At 55.7% G+C, this 17,934-nt stretch overlaps 1 protein-coding gene across 1 annotated transcript in view; it reads right to left on the bottom strand.

The window, feature by feature from the left end:
* The window catches only part of AUP1 (AUP1 lipid droplet regulating VLDL assembly factor), a 129,176-nt gene extending 114,688 nt beyond the window's left edge, over nt 1-14,488 (bottom strand). Inside the window, exons 1-2 of the mRNA XM_086964401.1 lie at nt 14,213-14,488; nt 7,213-7,350 (exon numbers count right to left, since the gene is read on the bottom strand). Coding sequence (XP_086820527.1) covers nt 7,213-7,350; nt 14,213-14,262 — 188 coding nt within the window. The 5' untranslated portion in view covers nt 14,263-14,488. The remainder of the gene's footprint in view (nt 1-7,212; nt 7,351-14,212) is intronic.
* Between the last annotated feature and the right edge of the window lie 3,446 nt (nt 14,489-17,934).

The following is a 17,934-nucleotide window of genomic DNA, read 5'->3' as shown; positions in this document are numbered from 1 at the left end:
AGGGTGAGTGAGGGTGAGGGTGAGTGAGGGTGAGTGAGGGTGAGGGTGAGTGAGGGTGAGGGTGAGTGAGGGTGATGTGTCGAGGGTGAGTGAGGGTGAGGCTGAGTTATTGTGAGTAAGTGTGAGGATGAGTGAGGGTGAGAGTTCGAGGGTGAGTGAGGGTGAGTGAGGGTGAGGGGTTGAGGGTGAGTGAGGGTGATGCTGAGGGGTTGAGGGTGAGTGAGGGGTTGAGGGTGAGTGAGGGTGAGGGATTGAGGGTGAGTGAGGGTGAGGGGTTGAGGGTGAGTGATTGAGGATGAGTGAGGGTGAGGGGTTGAGGATGAGGGGTTGAGGGTGAGTGAGGGTGAGGGGTTGAGGGTGAGGGGTTGAGGGTGAGTGAGGGTGAGGGGTTGAGGGTGAGTGAGGGTGAGTGAGGGTGAGGGGTTGAGGGTGAGGGTGAGTGAGTGAAGGTGAAGGGTTGAGGGTGAGTGAGGGTGAGTGAGGGTGAGTGAGGGTGAGTGAGGGTGGGTGAGTGAGTGAGGGTGAGTGAGGGTGAGGGGTTGAGGGTGAGGGTGAGTGTGGGTGAGGGTGAGTGAGGATGAGTGAGGGTGAGTGAGGGTGAGGATGAGTGAGGGTGAGGATGAGTGAGGGTGAGTGATGGTGAGGGTGAGTGAGGGTGAGGGTGAGTGAGATCTTGGTCTGGAGGTAGGAGGCAATGGGTTGTTTTGCAAAAAAGCAGTTGAATGTTGACTGGAAGAGCGTGAATCTTAAGTCCAAATATTAAGTACATTCTCGTCGGTCAACAATGAGGATTTACAATTCAATATCCACCATGGGTTACGAGTGGCTTAGATTACAGCTCGGCGACTTTAAAATTCAGTACAAAGTATTAGATGTCCTTTGTCTGCTAAAATGCTAGGATGGACATTAAAATACAGAATCATTCGCTGAGACTGTTACAGAAAGACATTGACTATCACTGGAACAGAAGTTGAGGCACCTCTTTACTTGCTTAAGAATGCGTGACATAATACTAAAGAAACTGTTCAAATTTTTAAAGTACACTGACCTCAATAACCCCTTAAACGCAGCCAAGTAGTAACATGCGCTCTTGCTAAGTCCATGTGCAATCTGTAATATACGTATATATTCAGGCCTATGAAATCGAGCTATGGTGAGGGTTTCAACAAATGAAACTATATGTACATCCGACAGTGCAAAATCACTAGAAACTAAGCTAAACAATAAAAAGGACAATACATAATCGGGTAGAATGCGGCAAAACATTACCTTTTAAATTATGTTTTGTTGGTGGAAGGCTAATGAAAAGGCAGTGTATTAAAAAATAATGCAGCATTATAGAGTAATTTGCGAGAAAGGCCATCTATGAGGATATTTACCCCGCACTACTCAAAGGCATGACCAATTTAATAATATCATGAAAACAACTACACGAGGCATCGGAGTGAGAACAGCCTCTAAAACAAGCTGCATTGTCGAGCCTATGGATATCGAGGCCCTTCGGCAAGGGAGATGCCACAGCCTGCTTCGGTAACTGAAGTCGATGATGCTGGATAAACACAGTGCGCAGCAACGCCTGTCGCCAGCCTATCAAATTACAGGGGAAAAGTGCTGTGTTCATCCTGCTCCTGGGAGGCCAGCATCGGACAGCTCGAAGTTAATATGACATGGAATCACTAATGCAAGGGCTCAAATAAGGATTATGTTCAAAGTACTGGCCCATCAGAAAATCAAAGAAAGAGTAATTCTGAAAACGAACGCCGTAACATCTGCGCACATTCTAGCTTTACCAGCGTTAAGGGCTGACCCCTGCTATGATGCAACCACAGCCAGAAAACTGAAACCAAGGGCGCCTCCTCTGCGCAGGGAACAAACAAAGCAACCCGGCTGGCTGTGGTGAGTCCGTGGACTCTGCTTCAAATCACCATAAAATGCCACGTGTTTTACAACTGAACATCCTTCATTCGAAATGTAGATAGCGAACTATGGTAGACCTTTAAGAGACGCAATGTCACTCTGCTTCTGCCAAGACCCGAAAAGCTAGCATCCCAATTTGTTTTCATTCACACTACCTATCTTAAGCTAGTGGAAATTAAGGAAAACAAGACGGACGGACGGAGGGGAGGGGGGAGGAGAAATGCGACACGAAGGGGAGGGGGCGGAGCGGGTTAAATTATACAAACAACAAGCTGGAGGGAAGAGAGGGGAGGGGGGAGGAGAAATGCGGCAGGCAGGCAGGGGAGGAGAGGAGGAGGGGGGAGGAGAGTAGGGGAGGCACGGGACTGAGTAGTCCGAAAAGAGGGTTTAAACCTCAGCGAAATCAATTTAAAATACAGGGCACTTACGTTTCAAATGGCAGCCCTGCCTTGAAATCGTGCAAATCATAATGCACTCAAGCTGCCAGTGATGACCAAGAAAAGAAACAACAAGCTTCTCAGCAGTGGCCGCAGGCTGCCAGTGGGAGGGAACGAGCGAACATATGGCGAGCGGCGGGAAGGGGAAGGGGCGGAACAGGGGAGGGGGCGGAACGGGGGAGGGGGCGGAGAGGGGACATGCACGCGCCCGTGACTTTTAAGGTCAATGCGCATGCGCATAAGCTTAATGCGCATGCGCATTGACCTTAAAAGTCACGGGCACTGCAAGGAATCGCCACGATTCCTTGCAGTGTGGATAAAGTGTGGATAACTCGCTATAGTCTCGCCTTGCTCGATGCGCATGCGCATCGACAGGCGAGACCTAAAAACATTACATAATCCAACAAAAAGGCGGAGAATCTAATGACTGGACGAATAGAAGTTGTTACAAACGTTCATCAATAAAATGAAAGAACAGACAGTAAGATCACTGTCGCCTTTGTCAATTACCTTCATTTGGCAAAAGCCAAGAGATTCAACATTTTCCGAGAAGGACGTAAGATCCAGAAATCAAAGAGTAAAAATAATATGCATCCGATGGGCACAAAAAGAACAAGGTGGTGAAACGTGGTCAGTCTCCTCTTATGTTTTTATATGGCACACTGGAAGCACAAACTAATCTACCAACTTTAAATTGTCAATTCAAAACATATATGGCACAGAGGAACCACATTTTTTTTAAACGAGATTCTGGTCATATCTCCTAAACTCAACACACCTTCTTAGGAAAATCTTGCAGATGATGTGAACAATAGTAGAAACTATCACCTGGGCGATGAAAACGTTTGGGCTATTGAAAGGAGCGACGATACCTCACTAATAGCTGTGTGTGCACTATCCAAATGCATTAATAATAACAAGGGCAAAATCTGTGGGCATCAACCTTGGAACACTCAATCATATATGAACCCCAGCAAAAAATCCTTAATCAAACTAACAATGCTTAGAAACAAAACGTTTTCTCCCAAAAACTATTTCAGGAAACCTGTTCAGACCCTTGCCATATCCAGGGCCCACTTCTAAAACACTCTTCTGACTAGACTTAAAGCCAAGGGACTGCGGTGCATCACCCTGCACACCAAAATAATATTTCCTTAATTTGTATCAAAAGAATCATGTGCGAAAAAACAATTGACAAGCATGTGCAAACCCAATCGGCCTCGCTTGGCTTTGCCAATGTCTTTTAGCCATGTTGTATAGCAGTGCGGCTGGTCGTGCCACGCTGTGCGTGACCAAGTACCAAATGGTTCCCAGACTGCAGCCTGGAATAGTAGTTTTAAACTGTTAGTTCAACTTTTCCATTTAAACAAAAGGCCAATTGCCCCCTTCCATTAACAATACCTGGAAGTCTCCATTAAGGAAGGCCTGTGGAGCCCTGAGGCAGGCAGCAGGCTATTACTAAATAGGACAACACTTTATATGTCATGACAGCAAAACCTACAAATTGTCCCTTTTCCTGTGTAAGAGTTAGTAGACCTATTGGCTAACACAAAGTTACCTGCTGGGCACTCAGCCCGGATAACTTCTGAATGGGACTACAAAAATGGACACTTCAAGGTATCAAATTAATTGTGGCATTAAACTTGACTTGATGCCCAAGTTGAATTTAATGTCACTTTTATGGAAACCAACATTTACAAAGTTGCCACTCTATAGTCCAGTTTGTCCAGTGGCCTCACATGGTTGCTGGCCACTAAGCAGCCTTCTGCCCTCCTGCTGAGTATTGTGAACGACTCCCAGGCTCTGGAACAATAGTTGCCTTCTGTGGAAAGCGTCCCCCTCCCCTCCCTCCTTTGCAGGAAGCAACTCAGGGTGTTGGCTCAAAAGATGCACTTCCAAGGCGAAGCCGCCTTTGGTGGGCAAATGGCAATCATACTGCTGAAGGAGTGCCCCTTTGTTCAGGCAGACAGGGTAACCCAGTGCGATAAACCAGTTTTAGGGTGGGTATGTAGCCCACAGATAGTAACACTTCTAGGGAGAGCTACCAAGCTCCTAACATCCAAGGAAGGATTCAGACATTTTGGGAGTGGAATGAATAGTGCACTCTGGGATTGTTAGATCCCACCCACAGCTAGATGTCGTCACAGGGCAGAAGGGATCCTAGTAGCCCATTGGCTAGTGACAGCATTATCCCACCTGGGTACTTTCTGGGCATAAATATGGCACCTTAAACTTCAGATCACACTGGAACTGGAGAAAGTACAAAAGAAGGACAGCCCTGCTGACCCTGGACCTGGCAAGACAGGCTGCATTGTCTGCTGGACTTTACCTGCGATACAAAAGGGGATGATGGACGGAGCGTTTGAGCAAATCAAACACTCACCCCAGTCAAACGATCTGGGTTTAATCCATCACCATTCTTTAGCTCACTCAGCCACCCCAGTTCAGACATGGCCATATGCAATTCAGTCTGACCCTGTGCCTCATGGGAACAGTCCAGCCCGAACTGCCAAGCCATGTCTTCCCTGGACCGGAAACAAGCATCCTGGGACCGGTTTCGGATTCATGATCCTCATCAGCCAGGCTATCTTGAATCCAGTGGCCATGTGAGCAAGGGACTCGCGTCTGAGCATACCCTGCCAACTTAGGGCGAACAAAGTGATACAAAAACTGTACCTGCAACACCATGGGCTAGCAAAGAGAGGGCTAGGTCTGTGGCTCCTGGCTTGAGGGAAAGTTGCTCCAAAGCCAAGTGACACCAAAGGTCAGTCGGATGACACCCTCCCTGGAACCAGCACCAGGGTCATCAAAGCTGAAGAAGCCCCATCCAGCAAGTTGGTAGCCACATTCCTGGAATCATTGCCAACCACCGCTGAGCACCCCGAGGGAACAGTTCTTGACGACCGAAAGGACAAGGAAGGGTCGTCTGCATCTGGGTTGGTCACCCCCAATGGACTCAAGTCTCCATCAAAGGATATTGCTGGACCAGCTGTGTATGGAGACAGATAGCCCACCAGCCGCGGACCCTCTAATGGCTTAAAGAGGAATTTAAGGGACCCCGACCTTTGTGGTTAAAGTCACCCCACCTCATCCATGGACCGAGGGAAACTGCAAGGACACCCTCGTCGACTGCACATAATCCTCAGCATCCTGCATCCCCAGCACGCGGGCCACTCCATTGAAGTCTATGGCGGTCTTGACGTAAAGTGTGGAACTGGACTTGAGAGTGCTTTGGAGATCAGGTAACTGTCCTAATACTCCTCAGTGGTCCCCTGACCACCTCCCTGTCGGATTTTGTCACCGCACTCTGGCAGCAGAACTAAAACAAAACTCTTTCAAACTTTTCATAAGTTTCTAAACTTTACGGTTACCAATGCTTGTTTGTGCTTTGGACTAAAAAGCAGAGTTTTATGTTTTACTTGAAAATATATAGTTCAGGATCCCTTCGGTGAATTTTTTTTATCTTGGTACCTAATAATTCATAAAAAGATAGTCTATTTTTATAAATAACTGTAATTTACTTGACACATTGACTGGTCTCAAATTATGCGATCCCAGGCAAATATTCTATTTTGTAGAGCTGCCTTTTCTTCATTATCACATATCAGAGTACCTTCAAATATACGAGTTCAACATTTCTGCTGTACAAAAGCATTTTTTTGTATTTAATAGACTAACTCAGAAATACAAAAAGGTGTATATATTTTGAAATGTTTGCACAGTTTACTTATAAGGTATTTCAATGTTAGAAAAAAAACCTGACATCTTACAGCCTGTCATTTCACATGCTTTGCACAACACGATTGTCACACAGTTCACGTTACAAGACGCTCTAACTTCAGTCAGAGAAAGAAAAGTAAATGTAGGAAGGCAAACCGACTTTTGACCCCCATCTCTGAACGCAGAGCAAATGCGACGAGATCAAAACACGATTTAAAGGCATCTTTATTGCTCATTCACTTTGTGAGTGAAAATAGCAGATGTTATTTGTCAGATCACCAGGTCAGGCAATTGGGTGCTAAAAATAATTTGCCCTGATGAAATCTGACTCACAATAGCAACAGGGTGAGTCGATTTCTTGAGGCCCGCAGTGGTGGGGAGTGGCATAGCTTAGAGTGGTGTTGGGTGGAGTAGGGTAGGGTGGCGTAGAGTGGCATAGAGCAGACTGGAGTGGCAGAGAGGTGTGGAGTGGGTAAGAGTGGAATGGAATGTAGTAGAGTGGCGTAGAATAGAGTGATGTAGAGTAGAGCTGCGTAGAGTATATCAAAATGGCGTGGTGGCGTAGAGCAAACTAGGGTAAAGAAGAGGGGGTAAAAAAAGGGCATAGAATAGAGTTATGTAAAGCAGAGCAGCGAATCGTAGATCAGAGTGGAGTGATGTAGAATATGTTTTAGATCAAAAGAGGCTAGTGGGCAAGGGAGCAAACTATATCATACCAGTTGAGGGTAAGAGAGATGGAGCCAGGTGGTGGTAGTAAAGGAAATACAACTGACAGTAGACAGACAATTAAAATGTATAAATTTGTGCTTAGTCCATGCTCCAGTGAAAGAAAAGGAAGTGATACTCAACCCAAAGTAAGAAGAATACAGTTATAAATCTGCCTACACTCCATCTTTGCAAACAAACGGAAACAGACTTCTGTGCAATGGCTGTGCCACAAAATACAGAAGATAATTTGTTTTTAAAGACTTTTTCTCCAGGACATTTAAAGAAAGCATATTAATCACATATAGAGGCAAAAGTCATTTGCCACTGCACCAACTCAAGACAATTCAGGAGATGCTTGCTGCATGTAGTGAACATAGAAAATACCAGCATAGCCAGCCTGAGGCAGCTGAGAGTTAGGAGAGGTCCTCACCTTCTGAAGAGGCTGTCGGGCAGAGCACAGCTCACCAGAAACACGTGCACACCGATGAATACTCTGAGAACCAGGAGGCAGAGCCCGACCGGACAGTAGAGCAAGAGGAGCAGCAGTAGAAAGCCATCATTGGGTAACCTGAAGAAAAATACCAAATGGCATTCAATCTTTCTTTGGTGAAATACTGTTATTCAACCAAAGTTCTCTCACCCCAAATCCTGGCTGTATTCCACCCTCACCGTAACTGTATCTTTGCTTATGACCATATACAGTGCTCCTCTATGTTTTGCACTGCATAAATGCCACTGTTATTCATTTATAGATATTGTGTCCAAACCCGCACCTAGTTATCAGTCAATCTTTGCTTGTCCCATTACTTCTTTAATCAGGAAGTGTACGTTTTCAGGTTCTCTTCAAGAACTTTGCCATCTAGTTTCCGCCTATTTCTTATTTTGTGTCTCCAATATGCTGTTCTTGTCATACATGATAATACTTCTGGCAACACACCCTGCTTTCTTAGTTTCTTTCTATAAAATCACTCCGATTTACCCCGTTGACCATTCTTGCCGTCAATCTCACAACACTGCATATATCGCAGGTGTCGCAGCCACACAGTTTTGGTCCTAAGTCCCCCATTCGGTATATAACTTATGATCCTACGGCCCTTGCCCGTCCAATCACCCAGCGAAACACAAAATTCGCTACCCATGGCAGGACCTCTCTGCCCTACTGCCTCACAGCATCCCCTCTGTCCTGCTGATTCACGCACGCAGGTTAAAATATAGTGGCAGGGCTTTCTCCTATCTCGCCCCACACCACTGGAATAGCCTCCCACTGTCCATAAGTGCCTGTTCCAGCTTTCTGATTTAAAAAAACATCTCAAAGCCTGGCTGTTTTAATTCACCTGCCTACCAGTCATAGCACTGAGATGTCCCTCCGGGGCAGAGTCGTGCGCTATATCAAGTACTATTAACATATCTGCACTCCTCTAACCGACTGCCTTCAAGAACCAATCGACTTTACAAACTCTCCGTACTCCTCCGCCATTCTGCCTCCATGCACCCCTCTACCCTGCTACCTCCAAGCAACCCTCTACCCTGGGGCACCCCCTCTGCCCTGCTGCCTCCCAGCACCCCTGCCTTCCAACACCCCTCTACCCTGCTGCCTCCCAGCACCCTTCGACCCTGCCGCCTCCCAGCACCCCTCCACCCCTTCTGCCTCCCAGCACCCCTCCACCCCTTCTGCCTCCCAGCACCCCTCCACCCCTTCTGCCTCCCAGCACCCCTCCACCCCTTCTGCCTCCCAGCACCCCTTCACCCCTTCTGCCTCCAAGAATCCCTCGACCCTGCAGCCTCCCAGTCACCCCTACACCCTGCAGCCTCTCAGCACCCCCTCAACCCTGCTGCCTCCCAGCACCCTTCGACCCCTGCCGCCTCCCAGCACCCTTCGACCCCTGCCGCCTCCCAGCACCCTTCGACCCCTGCCGCCTCCCAGCACCCTTCGACCCTCTGCCGCCTCCCAGCACCCTTCGACCCCCTGCCGCCTCCCAGCACCCTTCGACCCCCTGCCGCCTCCCAGCACCCTTCGACCCCCTGCCGCCTCCCAGCACCCTTCGACCCCCTGCCGCCTCCCAGCACCCTTCGACCCCCTGCCGCCTCCCAGCACCCTTCGACCCCCTGCCGCCTCCCGGCACCCTTCGACCCCCTGCCGCCTCCCGGCACCCTTCGACCCCCTGCCGCCTCCCGGCACCCTTCGACCCCCTGCCGCCTCCCGGCACCCTTCGACCCCCTGCCGCCTCCCGGCACCCTTCGACCCCCTGCCGCCTCCCGGCACCCTTCGACCCCCTGCCGCCTCCCGGCACCCTTCGACCCCCTGCCGCCTCCCGGCACCCTTCGACCCCCTGCCGCCTCCCGGCACCCTTCGACCGCTGCCGCCTCCCGGCACCCTTCGACCCCTGCCGCCTCCCAGCACCCTTCGACCCCTGCCGCCTCCCAGCACCCTTCGACCCCCTGCCGCCTCCCAGCACCCTTCGACCCCTGCCGCCTCCCAGCACCCTTCGACCCCTGCCGCCTCCCAGCACCCTTCGACCCCTGCCGCCTCCCAGCACCCTTCGACCCCTGCCGCCTCCCAGCACCCTTCGGGCTCCCAGCACCCTTCGACCCCTGCCGCCTCCCAGCACTCTTCGACCCCTGCCGCCTCCCAGCACCCTTCGACCCCTGCCGCCTCCCAGCACCCTTCGACCCCTGCCGCCTCCCAGCACCCTTCGACCCTGCAGTCTCCCAGCACCCTTCGACTCTGCCGCCTCCCAGCACCCTTCGACCCTGCCGTCTCCTAGCACCCCTCCACCCCTTCTGCCTCCCAGAATCCCTCGACCCTGCAGCCTCCCAGTCGCCTCTACACCCTGCTGCCTCCCAGACCCTCTCTACCCTGCATCCACCAAGCCCCCTATACCCTGCAGCCTCCCAGACCCCCTCTACCCTGCAGCCTCCCAGACCCCTTCTACCCTGCAGCCGCCCCTACACCAGGCAGCCTCCCAGTACCCCTATACCCTAGGGCACCCCCTCTACCCCAGAACCCCTATACCCTGAGGCGCCCTCTCTACCCTGCTGCCGCTCAGCCCCCCTCTGCCCTGCGGCCTCCCGGCACCCATCGACCCTGCTGCCTCCCAGCACCCTTCGACCCTGCCGCCTCCCAGCACCCTTCGACCCTGCCGCCTCCCAACACCCTTCGACCCTGCCAGCACCCTTTGACCCTGCCACCTGCCCGCATCCTTTGACCCTGCCGCCTGCCAGCACCCTTCGACCCGGCCACCTCTCAGCACGCTTTGACCCTGCCGACTCCCAGCAACCTTTGACCCTTCCGCCTCCCAGCACCCTTCGACCCTGCCAGCACCCTTTGACCCTGCCACCTGCCCGCATCCTTTTACCCTGCCGCCTGCCAGCACCCTTCGACCCAGCCGCCTCTCAGTACCCTTCGACCCTGCCGCCTCTCAGTACCCTTCGGCCCTGCCGCCTCTCAGTACCCTTCGACCCTGCCGCCTCCCATCACCCCTCCACCCCTTCTGCCTCACAGAATCCTCCCTCCACCCTGCAGCCTCCCAGTCGCCCCTACACCCTGCAGCATCCCAGCAACCCTATACCCTGGGGCACCACTGTACCCTGCTGCCTCCCAGCCCCCCTCTACTCTGCTGCCACCCAGCCCCCTCTACCCTGCCGCCACCCAGCCCCCCTCTGCCCGGCAGCCACCCCGACCCCCTCTGCCCGGCAGCCACCCCGACCCCCTCTGCCCGGAAGCCACCCAGACCCCCTCTGCCCGGAAGCCACCCAGACCCCCTCTGCCCGGAAGCCACCCAGACCCCCTCTGCCCTGCCCCCTCCGACCCTGTCGCGTCCCAGCACCACTCACCCCATTCTGCCTCACAGAATCCCTCTACCCTGCACCCACCCAGTCCACCCTGCAGCATCCCAGCACCCCTATACCCTGGGGCACCACCGTACCCTGCTGCCTCCCAGCCCCCCTCTACCCTGCTGCCACCCAGACCCCCTCTACCCTGCAGCCACCCAGACCCCCTCTGCCCTGCAGCCACCCAGACCCCCTCTGCCCTGCAGCCACCCAGACCCCCTCTGCCCTGCAGCCACCCAGACCCCCTCTGCCCTGCAGCCACCCAGACCCCCTCTACCCTGCAGCCACCCAGCACCCTTCGACCCTGCCGCGTCCCAGCACCACTCCACCCATTCTGCCTCACAGAATCCCTCTACCCTGCACCCACCCAGTGGCCCCTACACCCTGCAGCATCCCAGCGCACCTACACCCTGCAGCATCCCAGCACCCCTATACCCTGCAGCCCCCCTCTACCCTGCTGCATCCCAGCACCCCTCTACCCTGGGGCGCCCCCTATGCCCTGTTGCCTCCCAGCAGCCCTCTACCCTGGGGCTCCCCACTGCCATCCAGACCCCCTCTACCCTGCCTCCCAGCACCTCCCTGACCTGGGGCACCCCCTCTGCCCTGCTGCCTCCCAGCAGCCCTCTACCCTGGGGCCCCACTCTACCCTGCAGCCTCCTAGACCCCCTCTACCCTGCAGCCTTCCAGACCTCCTCTACCCTGCAGCCTTCCAGACCTCCTCTACCCTGCAGCCTCCCAACCCCCCTGCAGCCTCCCAGCACCCCTATATCCTGGGGCACCACTGTACTCTGCTGCCGCCCAGCCCCCCTCTACCCTACAGCCTCCCATAATCCCTATACCCTGAAGGAACCCGTCCGCCCTGGGATGCCTCCCGGGAACCCGTCCGCCCTGGGATGCCTCCCGGGAACCCGTCCGCCCTGGGATGCCTCCCGGGAACCCGTCCGCCCTGGGATGCCTCCCAGCCCCCCTCTGCCCTGCTGCCTCCCAGGAACCCTCTACCCTGGGGCGCCCCTCTACCCTGCTGCCTCCCAGCCCCCGCTACCCTGCAGCCCCCCTCTACCCTGCTGCCTCCCAACAGCCCTCTAACCTGGGGCACCACTGTACCATGCTGCCTCAGCAGCCATCTACCCTGCTGCCTCACAGCACCCCACTATCCTGGGGCAGAATCTAGACTGCTGCCTCCCGGCCCCCCTCTACCCTGCTGCCCCCTCCCCTCTACCCTGCAGCCTCCCGGGACCCCGTCCGCCCTGGGGCCTCCCGGGACCACTTTACCCTGCAGTCCCCCTTTACCCTGCTGCATCCCAGCACCCCTCTACCCTGGGGCGCCCCACTACCCTGCTGCCGTCCAGCCCCCCTCTACCCTGCCTCCCAGCACCTCTCTAAACTGGGACACCTTCTCTGCCCTACTGCCTCCCAGCAGCCCTCTACCCTGGGGCTCCCCTCTACCCTGCAGCCCCCCTCTGATCTGCTGCCTCCCAGCAGCCCCCTACTCTGGGGCGCCCCTCTACCCTGCTGCTTCCCAGCCCTCGTTAACTGCAGCCCCCCTCTGATATGCTGCCTCCCAGCAGCTCTCTAACATGGGGTGCCACTCTACCCTGCTGCCTCCCAGCAGCCCTCTACCCTGGGGCGCCCCTCTACCCTGCTGTCTCTCAACAGCACTCTACCCTGGGGCGCCCCTCTACCCTGCTGCCTCCCAGACCCCCATTACCCTGCAGTCCCCAAGACCCCCTCTACCATGCTGCCTCCCGGCCCCCCTCTACCCTGCTGCCTCCCAGCACCCCTCTACCCTGGGGCACCCTATCTACCCTGCTGCCTCCCAGCACTCCTCTACCCTGCTGCCTCCCAGCCCCCCCATCTGCCCTGTTGCTTCCCAGCCCCCCCATCTGCCCTGTTGCCTCCCAGCCCCCCCATCTACCCTGTTGCTTCCCAGCCCCCCCCCATCTACCCTGTTGCCTCCCAGCCCCCCCCCATCTACCCTGTTGCCTCCCAGCCCCCCATCCACCCTGTTGCCTCCCAGCCCCCCCTTCTGTCCTGCTGCCCCCCAGCACTCCTCTACCCTGCTGCCCCCAGCACTCCTCTACCCTGCTGCCCCCAGCACTCCTCCACCCTGTTGCCTCCCAGCCCCCCCCCCTTCTGTCCTGCTGCCCCCCCAGCACTCCTCTACCCTGCTGCCCCCCAGCACTCCTCTACCCTGCTGCCCCCCAGCACTCCTCCACCCTGTTGCCTCCCAGTCCCCCCCCCCTTCTGTCCTGCTACCCCCCAGCACTCCTCTACCCTGCTGCCCCAGCACTCCTCTACCCTGCTGCCCCCAGCACTCCTCTACCCTGCTGCCCCCAGCACTCCTCTACCCTGCTGCCCCCAGCACTCCTCTACCCTGCTGCCCCCAGCACTCCTCTACCCTGCTGCCCCCAGCACTCCTCCACCCTGCTGCCTCCCAGCCCCCCCTTCTGTCCTGCTGCCCCCCAGCACTCCTCTACCCTGCTGCCCCAGCACTCCTCTACCCTGCTGCCCCCAGCACTCCTCCACCCTGTGGCCTCCCAGCCCCCCCCCCTTCTGTCCTGCTGCCCCCCAGCACTCCTCTACCCTGCTGCCCCAGCACTCCTCTACCCTGCTGCCCCCAGCACTCCACCCTGTTGCCTCCCAGCCCCCCATCTACCCTGTTGCCTCCCAGCCCCCCCATCCACCCTGTTGCCTCCCAGCCCCCCCCTTCTGTCCTGCTGCCCCCCAGCACTCCTCTAACCTGCTGCCCCCCAGCACTCCTCTACCCTGCTGCCCCCAGCACTCCTCTACCCTGCTGCCCCCAGCAATCCTCTACCCTGCTGCCCCCAGCACTCCTCTACCCTGCTGCCCCCAGCACTCCTCCACCCTGTTGCCTCCCAGCCCCCCCCCTTCTGTCCTGCTGCCCCCCCCAGCACTCCTCTACCCTGCTGCCCCCAGCACTCCTCCACCCTGTTGCCTCCCAGCCCCCCCTTCTGTCCTGCTGCCCCCCAGCACTCCTCTACCCTGCTGCCCCAGCACTCCTCTACCCTGCTGCCCCCAGCACTCCTCCACCCTGTTGCCTCCCAGCCCCCCCTTCTGTCCTGCTGCCCCCCAGCACTCCACTACCCTGCTGCCCCCCAGCACTCCTCGACCCTGCTGCCCCCAGCACTCCTCCACCCTGTTGCCTCCCAGTCCCCCCCCTTCTGTCCTGCTACCCCCCAGCACTCCTCTACCCTGCTGCCCCCAGCACTCCTCTACCCTGCTGCCCCCAGCACTCCTCTACCCTGCTGCCCCCAGCACTCCTCTACCCTGCTGCCCCCAGCACTCCTCCACCCTGTTGCCTCCCAGCCCCCCCCCCTTCTGTCCTGCTGCCCCCCAGCACTCCTCTACCCTGCTGCCCCCAGCACTCCTCTACCCTGCTGCCCCCAGCACTCCTCCACCCTGTTGCCTCCCAGCCCCCCCCTTCTGTCCTGCTGCCCCCCCCAGCACTCCTCCACCCTGTTGCCCCCAGAACTCCTCCACCCTGTTGCCTCCCAGCCCCCCCCTTCTGTCCTGCTGCCCCTTACGACCCTGCCGGTCCTCCCTCCTCTCTTGGCTCCCCCTCCAGCCTCTCGTCTCACCTCCGCACGTGGAACAGCCGGTCCACCGGGGGCGCCTCCATGCCTACCATTCCGCGCTGGCCCGGGCTAGCCTGGGCCGCTGTCAGGCCTGGGAGGCAGCGGCCATCTTCCGCTGCCGTAGTCGGAGCCTATTGGCCGACGCGGGGCATGCCGGGAGACCGAGTTTACAGCTTCGGTTCCCGGGTACCAGCTGCCTTCAAAAACTAAACAATGAAACTACATTTCCCAGCAAGGCAAGCGACTAGAGCTGACATTCATAGGTGCAACCCTCAACATTACGTCATATCCTGCGATACACCCTCTTACGTCATTTTGGCAAGATGATGTACCACGCACCTATCATTCAGAAAGTGAAAACGGACGGGAGACGGTGCCAGGTCGCCATTTTGGATTGGGGCCCTGTCATCCGGCCTTTTTTGCAGTCAATCTATCTATACTATCTATACTATATACTATATACTATATCCTATATACTTATACTATACTATATACTATACTATAATAAAGTAAGAACTTTCAGGCTTTGAGGCGGGTAAACTCGGGAACCACGGCGCCAATCTACACACCCGATACACCGTTGAAATCGTCAGGGTGTGTAGATGGTTATAGGCTATATAAATATAAAAAATATACGTTATTTTCAAACTTTATATTAAAAAAAAAAAGTAGTCCCTCCAAAGTAGCGCCGGCCGCGACGTGCGTGCTCACGTCAGGAGCACAGGGAGGAGCGGCATCCGAGGAGCGGCGGACATGGCGCGGGGGAGGAGCGGTGACGTGAGGAGCAGCGGACAGGCCAGCGGTGGTGCGAGCAGCGGAGAGGCAGACATGGCGCGGGGGAGGAGCGGCGGCGGACAGGCGGTGAGGAGCAGAGCGGCGAGGAGCGGTGAACTGAGGAGCGGCGGCTGAGGTAAGGCTCCGGGGACAATGTCGGGGCAGGCGGGTGTCGGGCCAGGCGGGGGACAGGGAGTTACAACACAACAGATCGGCTGAGGAAAGGCAATGTCGGGGCACGCGGGGGTCGGGGCAGGCGGGGGACGGGGACTAACAAGTTGACGGGTGGAAAATTTTCCACGTACTACTGTCCGACCTCCATTGACTCAGGACAGGCAGGGGTCGGGCCAGGCAAAAAAACAGATCAGCTGAGGAAAGGCAATGTCGGGGCAGGCGGGGGTCGGGGCAGGCGGGGGATGGGGACTAACAAGGTGACGGGTGGAACATTTTCCACGTACTACTGTCCGACCTCCATTGACTCAGGACAGGCGGGGTCGGGCCAGGCGGGAAAACAGATCAGCTGAGGAAAGGCAATGTCGGGGCAGGCGGGGGTCAGGGCAGGCGGGGGACAGGGTGGGCGGGGCCACGGGCTGCTGGGCAATGTCGGGGGAGGCAGGGGTAGGGGAAGTCTGAATGCTCCCGGACAAGGTCGGGACGGGCTGCTAGTATTTATATGAAGCGCAAACGTGACTCGAAAGTGTTGGAGCGAGTTTTATGGCAGTAATATTACACAAGGTCACATTTAGTTTTTAGGCATGGGAAAATGAAATGATTTGCCCTGAATCGCAATGATATTGAGCCGACAACGGGAATCGAACCTGGATCCCCAGTTCCAAAGTGACAGCCACAGGCATGATGCATACCTGCCAAGTTTTCAGCCAGCTCATGTGTGACATTTTCATGGTTTCAGTGTACTTATGAATGACATTCAATGAGTAACACTTTGAGTGAAACTACCTCCTGGGCAAAACCAAACAATGAAGGATGTGGACATATATATTCGCCATGAGCCAACCAGGATTCAGTTTCGTTTCTCAGTTTTTAGGTCGAGCCTCAGGCATTGCTTTAGCAATGCTTCTCAATGGCGAGATATTTAGTAGGGCTTTAAAAAAATGCATGCATAGTGCGGATCGGGTACAGTGCATGTGAGCCAGTCGCGTGCACATCGCCAGCCACATCGCACACCATTTGTCTGAGCCTCGGCATCAGACTTCAAAGGAATCCGCTCTCCCGCCCCCCCTCCCACGCAATACCGAGAGCTTGTTTAAAATAGAGATCGCACTACCTAAGCAGTTTTCTTTCAAGCCATGGCAACACTTATGTACATTTCTTTCACACTAATGGAAATAATAATAAGTATAGTGCTTTCACATTGCTAGCAATTAACAAGCACACTTCTTCCCGTTTTTATTGTTATCTGTGAAAAATGTTTCCTTTCGGATGTTTCTACCAACTAACCTTTCTTTCACACTTTCAACCCCAGTCTGATTTCACACGTTGCCCAATATATCGTTCAATCGTATGGAAATTAATAAGTTCATTGCTTTCACACTGCTAGCAATTAACCCCTTCACTGCGGCGGCTATTCCGCCGCAGTGCTAAGAGGGCGGGGCGGCGGCCGCATGCTGGTGATGGAACCGCTCCGTCACCAGCATCAGTTGAGCTGTGCTTGTGACGGAGCGGTTCCGTCATGGCCCGCCCCGCTCAATAGAACGCTCAGTGCAGGCGCGAAATTTGCGCCGCGCAGGCGCGCCGAGCGGGCCATGACGGAACCGCTCCGTCATCAGCACAGCGCACCCGTAGCTGATGACGAGCGGTTCCGTCATCAGCACTTAAGGGGTTAACAAGCGCATTTCTTTCACGTGTTCAATGCTATCTGTGATAAATTTTTTTTGCACCAGCGGGTGCGTCCAGGAGTACGAGACATACTCTCGGTTGGGATCAATGGAGCGATGCGCACCAGCGGGTGCGTCCCGGGGTACGAGACGTACTCTCGGTTGGGATCAATGGAGCGATGCGCACTTGCGGGTGCGTCCAAGAGTACGAACCTTACTCGCAGGAGGGAGATCACGGATGAGCACCAGCGAGTCCGTGCAGGGGTACAGAGCGTACCGGCCGGCTGAGGATCCATGAGGCGTGCCAGCGGGTGCGGGCACGAGTATGTGCCGTACTCACAAGATGGAGATCACAGAGGCACACCAGCGGGTGCGGGCAGGGGTACAGGGTGTACCGGCAGGCTAAGGATCCAAGAGGCGCACCAGCGGGTGCGGTCAAGAGTACGAACCGTACTCGCAAGTTGGAGCCGCGACAACGTCAGCAGGGCTCTGGTAGTCCGAATCAACAGAGCTGTGACACCATCAGCAGGGCTCTGGGGGTCCAAATCAACAGAGCCGCGACAAAGTCAGCAGGGCTCTGGGGGTCTACCTTAACAGAGCCGCAACGACATCAGCAGGGCTCTGGGGGTCCAAATCAATGGAGCCGTGACGGATCCAGCAGGGCTCTCCAGGTTCCGAAAAGACAACTCCAACCAGTCAGGAAGGGCCATCAGTTATAGGGCCTCCACCTCTTTGAAGTCCTTTGATCGGGCCAGGGGGTTCCTGGGGGTCCTCATCCTGATTGTCCGGGCTTCCTGCCAGCTGGCACCTGGCTTCCCTCATGTTGGTGTCAGGGTCATCAGACGGCCAGCGGGGAGTGGAGCCGGCCTCGGGGGAGACAGGACATTTGGCCGAAACTCCTCCACCCACCTCACTTTGCGCCTGCAGGCTAACACCAGCGGGGAGATCACTTGGCAGGAGGTTTTGGGCTCCCATGGTTCGGTGTTGGGGGTAGGGAGTCAGGATCCTACAGGACAGGTCTGATCCTACACTGGGGTGGCGCTATGGGTCTTGGCTGCGTGTTGGTCTTAGGATCCCGGTGGGTGGGGCGCTACTCGGGAGTTTTGGTTACTTCCC

This window comes from Lissotriton vulgaris, chromosome 3_2, assembly GCF_964263255.1.
Source record: "Lissotriton vulgaris chromosome 3_2, aLisVul1.2, whole genome shotgun sequence".
In the NCBI taxonomy this organism is placed as follows: domain Eukaryota; kingdom Metazoa; phylum Chordata; class Amphibia; order Caudata; family Salamandridae; genus Lissotriton; species Lissotriton vulgaris.
The sequence above is the reverse complement of the archived record's forward strand: the minus strand, read 5'-3'. Positions and strand labels throughout refer to the sequence as shown.